A 15,395-nucleotide genomic window follows, 5' to 3' on the forward strand; every position below is an offset into this window, starting at 1 on the left:
GCTCACGGAGCAACATCTACAGATTTGTTCACTCTATTTGTCTCCAGCCTCTTCCCTCCTCCTGCTGTGGACCATATTCCAACTGAGCCTCCAACTCAGCTTGCACCTGGTCCCTTGCAATAAATAGCCTCTGGCCTAACCTCCACTTACCTCTTGTCTCCATCAGCTCCTCAAATAATCCCCTTCTTTAAAAAAATGTTGTCTTGGGGCCGGGCGGTGGCGCTAGAGGTAAGGTGCCTGCCTTGCCTGCGCTCGCCTTGGATGGACCGCGGTTCAATCCCCCGGTGTCCCATATGGTCCCCCAAGCCAGGAGCGACTTCTGAGCGCATAGCCAGGAGTAACCCCTGAGCATCACCGGGTGTGGCCCAAAAACCAAAAAAAAAAAAAAAAAAAAAATGTTGTCTTGATAGAACATTGAGAACAGTGGGTAGGGCCTTTGCCTTGCTGACAGCCAACACTGGACCAACCCTGGACCAGCCCGGGTTTAATCCACAGCATCCCATATGGTCTCCTGAGCCTGCCAGGAGCAATTTCTGAATGCAGAGCTAGGAGTAACCCCCGAGTGCCACTGGGTGTGGCTCCAACCTCTCCCCCACCCTCACCCCCCCCCCAGAAAAGCTCTCTTGGGGCTAGAGTAATGGCACAGCAGGTCGTGTGTTTGCCTTGTACACGGCCTACCTGGGTTCAATCTCCAGCATCCCACATGGTTCTCCAAGCCAGTCAGGAATACTTTCTGAACCCAGAGCTAGGAGTAACCCCTGAGAATTGTCAGATGTGGCCCAAAAATCAACAACAATAACAAATTGCTCTCTGGGACTGGAGTGATAGCATGCAGTAGATACGGTATTTGCCTCACATGTAGCAATCCCAAATTTGGATTTGATCCCTATCACTCCATATGGTATCTCTAGCACCTCCAGGAGAGATTACTGAGTACAGAGTCAGGAATAAACCCTGAGTACCACCAGGTAGGGCCCAAACAAAACAAAACAAAGCAAAACAAAAAAAAAAGAATTTTCTGGTTCCTCTTGGCCACAGTTGAAAATCCAAACTCCAAGCTCCTAGTTCTGTCTTATCATCTGATCAAGTTCTGATTAGTATCTGAATCAGATCATGAGTTCTAGCTCCTGCTGACCCCCTTCTGAATGCTCCTTCTCCTTGCCCATTCCCAGCCTTGCCCATTTCTTCAGTCTGCAAGACCCGACTCAAATGCACTTTCCTCTGACTTCTGCAAGAATTCTTCAGTGATCCAACTTGCGTTGCCCAGCCACCCTCCCACCCCTCTGTCCTGCATTAGAGCTTCTTGTGTCCTGTGTTCCTCTAAGTTCTTCAAAGACCAACCCTGGGACTGGTGCTGTCTCCAGCCCCAAGTCCCACTTCCTTCACAGTTCTTCTCTGCACAGTGAGCCCAAAACCAGTGATCCAAAGCCTGAATTCAGGACACAGGCCCAGGTCTCTATAAGCCTGTTTCCCTTATGGCTCACCAGACAGACTTCCCACAGTAAGTGCTCAGTGAATCTTGAATGAATTGGTAAGAAAAAGAAAAAAAAAACTAATCTAGAATGAATGAATGAATGAATGAATGAGGAAGTGCCAAGAAAGTTGAGGCTTGGAGCCTGTAGGAAGGAAAGCAGAATGTGCAAGGCCTGCATTGCAGTCTGCAGTCCTAAAATAGCCAGCAAGTCATTTATTGCTTAGGACTTGGGCCAAGCTGCCTTGTCCTCTACAGTCCATTACAGCACTCCACCCAGAACCTTTGCCTACAAGGCCAGCTCTCTCCTCCACCCCACACCATGGCCCCATACTCATGTGTACCCACTTCATTTGGGGCAGATTGGGAACTCAATTGCCTCTCCCCATGCCCCTCCTGGCCACTAGCAAGGCAGGTAGATGCCCCAGAATGCTGTCCCCTTCCTCACCTGCAATAATGAACCAGTTCATGTAATTCAGCATGTTGATATAGCAGAGAATTGCAGCAGCCACATAAGCTCTCCAGGTGGGCAGGCTCCAGGGGCCAGGCTTGATCAGAGGAGAACATTGATCTGCTTCTGAAGTCCTAGTATGATCACCTGACCCTAGAAACGGCAGGTGTGGTCCAGGCTCTGGACACTCAGCAGACATGCCCTCAGCCTTGCCTGACTGTAGCTTTGTCCCAGTGCTGGAACAGATACTGACTCTGCATAAGTCACTTCCTGTGGGTTCTCAGTCTCAAAACAGCCATTCTAACTGCAAAGCCTCTTATCACAGGTTCCTGTTGAGCCCACCACAGCCTTGCCAGTGAAATTTCACCAGCCCCAGACTTGCGGCTGGTGAGGGGGAAGAGGATTCCTGGTTCCTGTACCCCACCCCGGAGTCTGAACACTTAGATCCCTTGGTCAATGACTGTAGGGACTGCCGGGAGGAAGAGAAACTTCTGAGGATAAAATGAGGTTCCATAATTCTGCGTGGGCTGTCACATAGAAAAGGCCTTTGACAAAACGGGACTTGAAATCAAATTAAGGCATCTGGGTAATGGCCCAGATAGTTGAAGGCCAGCACTAGGCTAAAAGTGAAGTGTACATCTTGCTCCAACTCAGGACCTTAAGGGGAAATGAAGACAGCAGGCAGTCTGCCATCAGGAAGATGGTCAATTGGTAAACATATTGAAGGTGGGGTAAGATTGTCCCAACCCATGCTCAAAGGACAGAGTACCCTCCTGGCAACTCTCAGTTCATGAATTAATAGTTCTATGGAAAGAAAGAAAGAAAGAAAGAAAGAAAGAAAGAAAGAAAGAAAGAAAGAAAGAAAGAAAGAAAGAAAGAAAGAAAGAAAGAAAGAAAGAAAGAAAGAAAGAAAGAAAGAAAGAAAGAAAGAAAGAAAGAAAGAAAGAAAGAAAGAAAGAAAGAAAGAAAGAAAGAAAGAAAGAAAGAAAGAAAGAAAGAAAGAAAGAAAGAGAGAGAAAGAGAGAAAGAGAGAAAGAGAGAAAGAAAGAAAGAGAGAGAGAGAAAGAAAGAAAGAAAGAAAGAAAGAAAGAAAGAAAGAAAGAAAGAAAGAAAGAAAGAAAGAAAGAAAGAAAGAAAGAAAGAAAGAAAGAAAGAGAGAGAGAAAGAGAGAAAGAAAGAGAGAGAGAGAGAAAGAAAGAGAGAGAGAGAAAGAAAGAAAGAAAGAAAGAAAGAAAGAAAGAAAGAAAGAAAGAAAGAAAGAAAGAAAGAAAGAAAGAAAGAAAGAAAGAAAGAAAGAAAGAAAGAAAGAAAGAAAGAAAGAAAGAAAGAAAGAAAGAAAGAAAGAAAGAAAGAAAGAAAGAAAGAAAGAAAGAAAGAAAGAAAGAAAGAAAAAGAGGAGGGAGGGAGGAAGATGGGAAGGGAGGGAGGGAAGAAGAAAGATAGGGAAGAAGGAAGAAGGTAGGAAGGAAGGAAGGAAGGAAGGAAGGAAGGAAGGAAGGAAGGAAGGAAGGAAGGAAGGAAGGAAGGAAGGAAGGAAGGAAGGAAGGAAGGAAAAGGAAATCATGATCTGAATCTAATTATGAGATTAGCAGGGAAACCCAGGTTATGGAACACTTACTTTTCATAGATTTCATTTTATGGTCAGTTTTTAAGCTTTAGATTTAGAACTCAACATCTTTGCTCAACAGAATTATAGATTAGCAGACACTAGATGGGGACCAAGGAGATGGTTTAAAGGTAGCTAGGAACTTCGTCTTGTTTGTAAAAGGTCAAGGTCTGTCCCAGCACCACATGATTCCAGGAGCAACCTACCCCAGTAACAAGCAGGAATTAGCCCCCAGCATATATATGATATGACCCCCTAAACAAATCAAAACCAAGAGAAGGTCCAAAGAAGATCCATTTTCCCCAATTGCACACCATCCTTTATATCAGCACCCTTGATTCAGGGAGCAGACGGACAGTCTGATGTGCCTTTCTTTCTAACTAATGAGCCTTCATTGACTCAAGAACTGCACTAGCACCAGGAGCCCATCGTTTACATCAGGTTTCACACTTCCTGTTGAATATTGTGTGGGTATGGACAAATGACACAATCACTATTATGGGTTCACAATGAAATTTCACTTCTCTAAAGATGCTCTGAATTCTACTTCTTCATCCCACTGTCTCTCTCCCTCTTGGCAACGTCTGATTTTTACTGTCTCTGTAATTTGGCCTGTTAGGGAATGTTCTAGGACCAGAGAGAGAGCTAAAAGGTCCCTGGTACCCCTAGAACAATATGGACTCCCAAACATTGCCAGAAGTGATTGCTGAGCAGAGCTGGGCGTAGTCCCCAAGCACCTCCAGGTGTGGCCCCAAACAAACAAATAATAAAAAACAATAATGTTCTATATAGGAACCAGATTGACTTTAGCTGATAACATGATATATAAAATCACATATGACATATCATATATGAGATATAAGGTGTTTATATGATGATAGAGTCTTGGGAGCTGGAGCAATAGCACAGCCTTGCACATGGACAACTCAGGACAGACCCAGGTTTGATTCCCAGTATCCCATATGGTCCCCCCAAGCCTGCCAGGAGCCAATTATGAGCACAGAGCCAGGACTAATGCCTGAGCACCGCAGGGTGCCAGGTGTGGCTCAAAAACCTAAATAAATCGGGGCCGGAGAGATAGCATGGAGGTAAAGCGTTTGCCTTTCATGCAGAAGGTCATCGGTTCGAATCCCGGCGTCCCATATGGTCCCCCGTGCCTGCCAGGAGCAATTTCTGAGCATGGAGCCAGGAGTAACCCCTGAGCACTGCCGGGTGTGACCCAAAAACCACAAAAAAAAAAAAACCTAAATAAATAAATAAATGTTTATATGATAATAAAATCAGCTAGATATCTAATACCTCAAATTTTTAATTATTTTTTTTCGGCACCATAGTTTTTGTGGTTTTGTTTTGGTGGGGTTTTTTTGGGGGGGGGAGGGTTTAGGCCACACCCAGTGACGCTCAGGGGTTACTCCTGACTATGCGCTCAGAAGTCGCTCCTGGCTTGGGGGACCATATGGGACATGGGGGAATTGAACCGTGGTCCGCCCTAGGCTAGCGCTGGCAAGGCAGACATTTTACCTCTAGCACCACCGCACTGGCTGTTTTGGTGGTTTTTTGGGATTTTGTTGTTTTTTGGGATTTTGTTGGTTTTTGGGTTTTTGTTTTTTTGGGGGGTTTTTTTGTTTGTTTGTTTGTTTTGGTTTGGTTTTGGTTTTTGGATCACACCCGGCAGTGCTCAGGGGTTCCTCCTGACTCTATGCTCAGAAATCGCTCCTGGTAGGCTCGGGGGACCATATGGGATGCCGGGATTCGAACCACCGACCTTCTGCATGCAAGGCAAACACCTTACCTCTGTGCCATTTCTCTGGCTCCTGGGCATCATAGTTTTACAAACTATTATTAGGGTCAGAGAGATAGTACACAGAGGTTCAATCCACAGCATCTCAAATAGACCCCCAAGCCCCTCCAAGAGTGATCCCTAAGTGTAGAACCAAAAGTAAGCCCTGAGCACTACCAGTATGTCCCCAAAACACAACAAGCACAAAAGTATATATACAAGCTGTTATTAAAATGGTTTATATTTTCTGGGGCCGGAGAGATAGCATGGAGGTAAGGTGTTTGCCTTTCATGCAGGAGGTCATCGGTTCGAATCCCGGCGCCCCATATGGTCCCCCGAGCCTGCCAGGAGCAATTTCTGAGCCTGAAGCCAGAAATAACCCCTGAGCACTGCCGGGTGTGACCCAAAAACCACACACACACACACACACACACACACACACACACACACATACACACACACACACACACAAAGGTTTATATTTTTTATTGAAGAAAAGTTCTGTTTCTCTTGTCTTTAAACATTTGCAATTCCCGTTTTGTTGCTTCATTTCCTGCTTATGAAAGAGATCATTCTGTGTCCCTCTCCTTCTAACTTCACTCAGCATGATACTCTTCAGCTCTATCCACATGGCAGCAAATTTCATTTTTTTTTCTTTTTTTGGGTTACACCCGGCAGCGCTCAGAGGTTACTCCTGGCTCTGTGCTCAGAAATTGCTCCTGGCAGGCTTGGGGAACCATATGGGATGCTGGAATTCAAACCACCGTTCTTCTGCACCTAAGGCAAACGTCTTACCCCTGTGCTATCTCTCCAGCCCCTCATTTTTATTTTCTTAACAGCTAAGTAGAATTCCATTATGTACATATACCATATACCACAGTTTCTTCATCCATTTATCTGATCTTGGATACTTGAGTTATCTCTAGGTTTTGGCTATTGTGAATAGTGCTGCAATGAAAATAGAAGTGCAAATGTCTTTGTACTTTTGTTTTGTTTTGGGGGCATGCCTGGCAATGCTCAGGACTTACTTCTAGATCTGTGCTCAGGGATCACTCCTGGAGGGGTTGGAGAACCATGTTGTAAATTCATGCCCCCCCCCCCCCCGCACCATATTCACAAGGTAAATAAGTCTGAATCAGAGTCACACAAGAAACAATCCAGAGTAGGCTGAGGGTGAAACACTAATAGTCTGGCATTCTTCTACCTAGTATGAAGCTTGCTCCCTGCTAGAACTGCTGTTTTTATTGAGTACAGAGATCATCTCTGGGTGGGGCAGTAAACCACCCAGGTTTACAAGTAAGACAATCTTTGTTTTGGGTGAAACCAAGATGTAAACAAACAGATACAAAGAAACCAGGGATAAACTTTGTTTTAGGTAAAATAAGGTGTAACCCAACAATAGGGTATCAAGATCAATTCCAGGTTAGCACTATGCAAGGCTAACTCCCAATCTCTCACTTTGGTCCCACAGATTTCTTTTCCAAATTGAGTTTTTGGGTGCCTAGAAGAAGAAATGCTGGATCATATGGAATTTTAATGCCTAATTTTTTTTAGAGGTGTCCATATTTCTTTTTTTATTTTATTTTATTTTATTTTTTTGTTTTTTGGGTCACACCCAGCAGCTCTCGGGGGTTACTCCTGGCTCTATGCTCAGAAATTGCTCCTGGCAGGCTCGGGGGACCATATGGGATGCCCAGATTCGAACCACAGTCCTTCTGCATGCAAGGAAAATGCTTTACTTCCATGCTACTGGCCCCAAGGTGTCCATATTTCAAAAAGGGTGGACCATTCCCATCAACAGTGAATGAGAGCCGGAGAGATAGCACAGCGGTAAGGCATTTGCCTTGCATGCAGAAGGACTGTGATTCGAATCCCAGTATCCCATATGGTCCCCCCAGCCTGCTGAGGCGATTTCTGAGCATAGAGCCAGGAGTAACCCCTGACTGCCTTGCGTGCGAGCCTAGGACTGACCGCCATTGGATCCCCCGGTGTCCTATATGGTCCCCCATGCCAGGAGTGATTTCTGAGTGCATAGCCAGGAATAACCCATGAGCGTCACTGGGTGTAACCCAAAAACCAAAAATAAATAAATAAAACAAATACAGAGGTGGAGAGATAGTACTGGAGGTAGGGCATTTGCCTTGCACACGAATGAGTTATGCTCAACCCATTCCATCTCCTATTTTCCCCTGAGCACTGCCAGGAATAATTCCTGAATGCAAAGCCAAGAATAACATCTGAGCATTGCTGGGTATGACCCAAAAATCAAAAATAAATAAATAAATAAAGCAAGTATTGTTGAGAATATGGAGAAATTGGAGCCCTTATACATTACTGGTATGAATATTAAATGGTTCAGCCACTGTGGGAAACAGAATAATAGTTTTTCAAAAGGCTAAAAATAGAATTGCCATATGACTCAACTCTAATACTAGGTGGAGATCCCAAATGGTTGAAAACAGGAAAGTGCTTCTACACAAACAACAGAAAAGGTAGAAACACCTAAGATATCCAACAGTAGACAAATGCATAAACAAACTGTACTTGCAATGGAATATTATCTGGGCCTGAAAAAGAATGAAGATCACCCACCACTGAATTTCAAAAAAGACACAGGTGGGGCTGGAGCGGTAATGAAAGGAGCCATAGGGCCGGGAGAGATAGCACAGTGGCGTTTGCCTTGCAAGCAGCTGATCCAGGACCAAAGGTGGTTGGTTCGAATCCCGGTGTCCCATATGGTCCCCCGTGCCTGCCAGGAGCTATTTCTGAGCAGGCAGCCAGGAGTAACCCCTGAGCACCGCCGGGTGTGACCCAAAAACCAAAAAAAAAAAAAAGAAGAAAGGAGCCATAGCAGTGGCGAAAGCCTTATGGCATCTGCCTTACACGCACTAACCTAGGACGGACCTCAGTTAAATCCCCTGGTGGCCCATATGGTCCCCCAAGCCAGGAGCGATTTCTGAGTGCATAGCCAGAAGTAACCCCTGAGCATCACCGGGTGTGGCCCAAGGAAATAAAAACGACACAGGTTTGTGTGATTCTATTTCTGGAAACTATCTCAGTCAGTTAAGCCCATGGACACAGATAGATCTCTAAGGAACAGAGACTGAGAGGAGGAAATGTTTGGTGGGTGAGGTCTCCTTCAGGAAGGATGAAAACGTCAGGGAATGAGATGGAGGGAGTTGCACAACATTGCAAATGGATTCAAAACTACTGAGTGGATACTTACCTGGCAGGGGAGATATCATGATCACGAAGGTGGTTTCCCCAGGGCGAGGCTTATCCATTGCACTCCGGATGTGCTGACCCCTGCGATTTCCCCAAATGTGGGAAACTCGACTGCATAATTTGCGGTGGAGGGGGTGCGTTTGCGCTCTCCCCTGGGAGGAGGGGAACACTGAATGGAATACTTTGAATGTTAACATTGATAATTTCACCTCAACTTTTTTTAATTTTATTTTGGGACCACAGTCTAAAGTGCTCAGAGCTTACTCCTGGCCCTATCTTCAGGATCACTCCTGGCAGGACTCTGGAGACTGTCTGGGGTGCCAGGAGCGGAGACTGGGTCAGCCATGTGCAAGGCAAATGCCCTACCTGCTGCATTATCTCATCATCCAGACCTCAATTTTTTTTTTTTGAGTCACACCTGGCTCTGCACTCAGGTGTCACTCCTGATGGTACTCAGGAGACCATATGGGATGCCAGTGATTGAATTCAGGTTGGACACATGCAAAGCAAGAGCTTTAACAACTGTGCTATCGCTCACGACTCTCAACTTTTATATATATATTTATATATATGTATATGTAATATAAAACAAAACAAACAAAAATTTGGTGATATGACAAGAAAGAGAACTTTGTTATCTGACAGACTTGGGTTCCAATTCCAATTTTTTGCTACTTTGAGTTTTCAGTGTCTTCTTAGATGATTGAGAATATGCTGCGGGGTTAACTTGGAGAATAAATTGCAGCATCCAGTGAGTGATTGCTACTTTTCATTTTTTTTAATGTTGTGGAAGTGCTTGGGAATTATTCCCAAGGGGTGCTCAGGGTGGCTCCCATTGTTTGGGGGGATTATGGGGTGTGGTGGATAGAATCTAAGATCACTAGAAGCAAAGCAAAGTGCTCCAGCCCCAAGTGTAGACTACTACTAATGTTGTGGATGTTGAGGATGGTGGTGATTAGATCTTAACCTCTGCCATGCAGACACACCCTGTAAATTCATTCACCATGTGAATGCTCTTGGTGAAACAAAGGAAACTTCCAAGCATGAGCCTCCCACAGGAGCCCAGGCAGGCCCTCAGCTCCATGACTCAGGTCCTGTACCCTTGAGCCTGCAACCAACACCCACCACTCACTAGCCACCAGATCCTAGACAAGTCACCATTTTCCCATCTATAAAACAAGGCACTAACAATAGCTCAGAGTAGGGTGGGACTCCACAGCTTAGAATGCTTGTCTGACAAAGTTGAGCTGTGTGCTGAAACCCCAGTGCTGCACCAAGATGATGCTGACATATTTCCAGTTTACAATCCTGACAAACTAATCCTCTGGAACCCCAGTAAGGAAGTTAAAAAGGTACAAAACGGGGCCCGGAGAGATAGCACAGCGGCATTTGCCTTGCAAGCAGCCGATCTAGAACCAAAGGTGGTTGGTTCGAATCCTGGTGTCCCATATGCCCCCCCCCCCCCCGTGCCTGCCAGGAGCTATTTCTGAGCAGACAGCCAGGAGTAACCCCTGAGCACTGCCGAATGTGCCCCCCCCCCAAAAAAAAAGGCACAAAACGGGAGTGAAGAAATAGTATAGTGGGTATGATGCTTGCCTTGCATATGGCCAAACTGGATTTCACCCCTGTATCCTATGTGATATTCTATATCCTGTATCCTATAGCCAATCTCTCCCAGTTATGATCCTTGAGCACAGAGCCAAGAATAAGTCCTGAGCATCACTGGATGTGCCCTCCCCCAAAGAAAACAGGCTGGAGCAATAATGAGTAAGACGTTTTCCTTGCACATGGCCAACCCAGGTTCAATTTCAGGCACCCTATATAATCCCCTGAGCCTCACCAGGAAAGATCCCTAAGCACAGAGGCAGAAGTAACTCCTAAGGACTGCTTGGCATGACCCTCCCCAAAATAAAAAACCCACAAAGCTATGCCCTGGTAACAAATGCCTGCTTGGAGGACCAGAAGATAACTGCTACCCCATAAACCTTACTGGGTATGACCCAAAAATAAAGATCAAAGAGTTCCTCATGAGATTGTCATGATTTAAAAAAGACAGTCTTAGAAATTTTCCTGGTGTTTCTATCCTGTGTGTTTGGTAAATCAGATGAGGTTTTTCCTGACACCTATAGAGAAAACTCTGGTTTCAGAGACAGGCGATGCTACATCCTCAAATATGAGTTTGGGAATATAAACCTGGGCACACAAGCACACTCTCCAGAAAAGACACAAGAGTATTGTGGGTGGCAGGAACTAAGGACTGCCCATTCTTCAGCTGTTGCCCCAGAAACAATCAAGGTCACCATACTGAGGGCCCAGACAGAACACCAACCTACCTTGGCTTCCAAGACAGAAAGGGCAGCCCATGAGGAAAACTCCCCAGACTGCTCAACCAGGCTTAACTAAGAGGGTGGCATGAGAATATGCCACTGCTTCAGCCTCCTTGGCTTCCTAAATAGCTCTCAAGTCAGTATTTAAACCACACACGCCCCATCCCCCAGACGATATGAATGGAGCAGTTTTACCCCAGGGGGATGTTGAGAATCAAGTTTAACATTAAGTGCCAGCAGGGGGCGGTACAGTCAGAGCTAATCAGATACTAAACTGGATCCAACAAGGCCTCAGTTTTCCTATCTGGAGGGATTAGATGATTCCAGGAGGTCTGTGCAGTTTTGTAGCTTGTAGTTTGTAAGTCTGTCTCAGCTTTAAAAAGAAGACATTCCCGGGCCCGGAGAGATAGCCCAGCGGCGTTTGCCTTGCAAGCAGCCGATACAGGACCAAAGGTGGTTGGTTCGAGTCCCGGTGTCTCATGTGGTCCCCCCCTGTGCCTGCCAGGAGCTATTTCTGAGCAGACAGCCAGGAGTAACCCTGAGCAACGCCGGGTGTGGCCCAAAAGCCAAAAAAAAAAGAAAAAAGAAAAAAAAAAGAAGACATTCCCCACCTTGGCCCCGAGGGCCAGAAAGTAAACCCCAATCATATTTCCAGGCTGGTGTCATCAGATAAGTTGCTACTGCCTTCTTACTTCCTGCTTGAGAGTCAGGACCCCAAGCCCTACCTTTCAAGAGAAGAGAGAAAATTCCAGGGGTCATGAAGTGGTTCATCGGTAGGATACATGCCTGGCATGTGTGAGGCCCTGGGCTCAGACTACAGCAACAAACACACACACACACACACACACACACACACACAAATACACACATACAATACCCAATGGACATTGACACACTATTTATGAAGAAGAAAACAGCTGAGACAGAAAACTTTACTCATGTTCTAGCATTCTCAGTCACAGAAAAGGCTAGATTACACTTGTGTTGGCTGAAGACCATTCATCACATGTGGCAGGCACCCTTCTTCCCAGCCATAACATATCCAGACTCTGAAGTTTCTGCAATATATAATATGCTCAAAGTCACTTTCCTTGGGGATTGCACAGATGGCTCTAAGGATTAGTACACATGTGAAGACCCAGGTTCAATCCCAAGCACTGCATGATCCCCTGAGCAACACTGGGAGTGAATCCAGAGCAGAGTTGAAGTAAGGCCTGAGCACTGCCTGCTGTGGTCAAAACAAAGAACAGAAATAACAAAATCCCTTTTCCTGGACCCAGAGATCACTCAGGAGGCTGAGTACATGCATCGCATGTGGGAGTACTACACAGTCTGCCGGCCAAGAGGGACCACCAACCACAGAGGCAAGAGTAGCCCCTAGGCACCACTTAAGTGCAACCAAAAAACGAAGTTACTCTCCTTTATGAGTGAATAGTCTGTGTGACCAGAAGTTCAGATCCCCAGTGTTCCAGATGTATGTGGAAATTCTGCTGTTTGGGACCCTCAGCACCAGAAGAAAATGTGTGATCCCTGGTGTACTACAGTCAGTTGTGCTGCTCTAGGTCATAGAACAATAACAAGAAAAAAATAGAAGTAGAAAGGTGGCTGTCAGAGACGGGGATGGAAGCACAATGAGGTTATTGTTGAATGGATATTAGTCTAAACTGATCAAAGAATGCTGGAGATGAATGGTGGTAAAGGTTGCCAGGCAAAGGGAATTTTGTTTGGATTTTGAAAGTTTTGTTTCTTTGCTGTTTTCAGTCTACACCTGAATGTACAACAAAAACAACTTTTTTTTTTTTTTGGTTTTTTGGGCCACACCCGGTAATGCTCAGGGGTTACTCCTGGCTATGTGCTCAGAAGTTGCTCCTGGCTTGGGGACCATATGGGACACGGGGGGGATCGAACCGCGGTCCGTCCAAGGCTAGCACAGGCAAGGCAGGCACCTTACCTTTAGCGCCACCGCCCGGCCCCACAAAAACAACTTTTGCCTCAGTGCTTGGGGTCACTCTCATGAGTCCTGACAGGATCACGTGGTTCCAGAGATTGTGTTAGCTCCGAGCATTCCTTCTATCTAAGCAAATCAGCAGTTCATTCTAAACTTACATTTTAATATTCCCTTCTAATAATTGAGGTATACTGAATGCAAAGTATGTACTCAGTTCATTGGGCCATCTCTCAAGCTAAGAACAAGCTGAGTGTTGTTTTTTTTTGTTTGTTTGTTTTTTGTTTTTGGGCCTCCTGGCTTTATGCTCAGAAATTGCTCCTGGCTCAGGGAACCATATGGGATGCTGGGGGATCAAACTGGGTCCGTCCTAGATCAGCCATGTGCAAGGCAAATGCCCTACCACTGAGCCATCAATCCAGCTGCAACCTGAGTGTTCTTAACAGTACTGAGCTCGGGGGCTGGAGAGATAGTATGGAGGAAAGGTGTTTGCCTTGCATGCAGAAGGTTGGGGGTTTGAATCCTGGCATCCCATATGATCCCTCGAGCCTGCCAGGAGCGATTTCTGAGCATAGAGCATAGAGCACCCCTGAGGGCTGCTGGGTGTGACCCCCCAAAACAAAACAAAAACAGTACTGAGTTGGGGGCTGGAGCAATCGCACAGGGAGTAGGGTATTTGCTTTGTACTCAGCCGACCTGGGATGACCCAGGGTGAACCCAGGTTTGATTCCCCAGCATCCCATATAGTTCCCTGAGCCTGCTAGGAGCTATTTTTGAGTGCTGAGCCAGGAGCAATCCCTGAGCGCTGCCGGGTGTGGCCCCAAAACCTAAATAAATAAATAAATAAATAAATAAATAAATAAATAAATAAATAAATGTAAAAATACAGCACTGAGCTGTAAATTAGAAAATGGTGGGGCCGGAGAGATAGCATGGAGGTAAGGCATTTGCCTTTCATGCAGGAGGTCATCGGTTCAAATCCCGGCATCCCATATGGTCCCCCCGTGCCTGCCAGGAGCAATTTCTGAGCCTGGAGCCAGGAATCACCCCTGAGCACTGCTGGGTGTGACCCAAAAACCACAAAAAAAAAAATGGTTAATAGGTTATTTGTGTGTGGGTGTGTATGTTTTTTGCCATAATAAAAAATATATGTGTTATGACATTAAAGAAAAAGATAGCACAAAAAAGAGGAGGGCAGAACAACAGCATGTTGACCTTGCATGTGGCCAACCTGGGATGAACTTGGGTTCAATTTCGGTATCCCGTATGGTCCCCCAGCCTGTGACGGGCTATTTCTGAGTGCAGAGCCAGGGGTAACCCCTGAGCACTGCTGGGTGTGGCCCAAAAACCAATCAATCAATAAATAAAGTAAAAAAAATAAAATTGGGACCAGAGCGATAGCAGAGTGGTAGGGCATTTGCCTTGCATACAGTTGATCCAAGATGAATGGTGTTTCAAATCCCGCCATCCCATATGGTCCCCCAAGCCAGGAGCAATTTCTGAGCACAGAGCCAGGAGTAACCCCTGAGCACTGCCGAGTGTGGCCCAAAAACCAAAAAAATTAAATTAAATTAACAAGTCAGCCAGAGAGCTATCTTTTTGGTTCTCTCCTTTTTTAATTTTTTGTTTGCTTGTTTTGGGTTTCAGGGTCACAACCAGTACTACTCATAAACCATTTCTGACTTTGTGCTCAGAGATCACTCCTGGCAATGTTTGAGACACCCAAACTGGATTGGCCACGTGCAAGGCAAATGACCTAATCCCTGTACTATCTCTCTACTCCTTCCTGTTCCCCTCTCTTTGTTTTGTTTTGTTTTGTGTTTTCTAGGGGGGGCACCCAGTGGTGCTCAGGAGTTACTCCTGGCTCTTGGCTCAGAAATCACTCTTGGTAGGCTTGGGGTACCATATGGGAGGGACGGAATTGAACTGGGGTCTTTCCTGAGTTGGCCATGTGCAAGGCAAACGCCCTACCGCTGTACTATCTCTCTGACTCCAACCTCTCCTTCTTTAAACAAAAGAAAATTATAGCCTCACAGAAAGAGGTGACAGAAATCACATTTCAGAAATTCCCAGGGAATCTAGAGGATAGACTGGCCAGGATGTTTTTCACTGCAAGCAGTAACTGCGAAACAAAAACATTAATTATATATTAATTATGTGACAAGAGCAGAAAAAATTCTGGGTTGACTGACTCAGTGGTACCATGATATCATTACATTCTCCAGAGTTGGGTCAGAGAAATTATTTAAAGGGCTGAAGCAAATGTTTTGCATACAGGAGACTCAGGTTCCATCCCGGGCATAGAATGGTCCCAGAACATTATCAAGAATGACCCCTGAGGGGCCCGGAGAGATAGCACAGCAGCGTTTGCATTGCAAGCAGCCGATCCACGACCAAAAGTGGTTGGTTGGAATCCCCGTGTCCCATATGGTCCCCCGTGCCTGCCAGGAGCTATTTTTGAGCAGACAGCCAGGAGTAACCCCTGAGCACCGCCGGGTGTGGTCCAAAAAAAAAAACAAAAAAAAAAAAAACAAAAAAAACAAACAAACAAAAAAAGAATGACCCCTGAGCTGGGAGTAGCTCCTGAACA

General features: G+C 45.6%; 1 protein-coding gene and 1 non-coding gene across 2 annotated transcripts in view; one reads left to right on the forward strand and one right to left on the reverse strand.

Annotated features, from left to right (window-relative positions):
- Positions 1 to 2,121, reverse strand: part of SPNS3 (SPNS lysolipid transporter 3, sphingosine-1-phosphate (putative)) — a 75,649-nt gene extending 73,528 nt beyond the window's left edge. The window contains 1 exon segment of the mRNA XM_049787433.1: positions 1,920 to 2,121. Within this exon segment, the coding sequence (XP_049643390.1) occupies positions 1,920 to 2,121 (202 nt within the window).
- Positions 2,122 to 8,526: 6,405 nt separating this feature from the next.
- Positions 8,527 to 8,688, forward strand: LOC126027162 (U1 spliceosomal RNA). The gene has a single exon (XR_007502216.1). It is a non-coding gene; the product is annotated as a U1 spliceosomal RNA (small nuclear RNA).
- The last annotated feature ends 6,707 nt before the right edge of the window (positions 8,689 to 15,395 follow it).

The sequence above is a fragment of the Suncus etruscus genome, chromosome 1 (assembly GCF_024139225.1).
Source record: "Suncus etruscus isolate mSunEtr1 chromosome 1, mSunEtr1.pri.cur, whole genome shotgun sequence".
Taxonomy (NCBI): Eukaryota; Metazoa; Chordata; class Mammalia; order Eulipotyphla; family Soricidae; genus Suncus; species Suncus etruscus.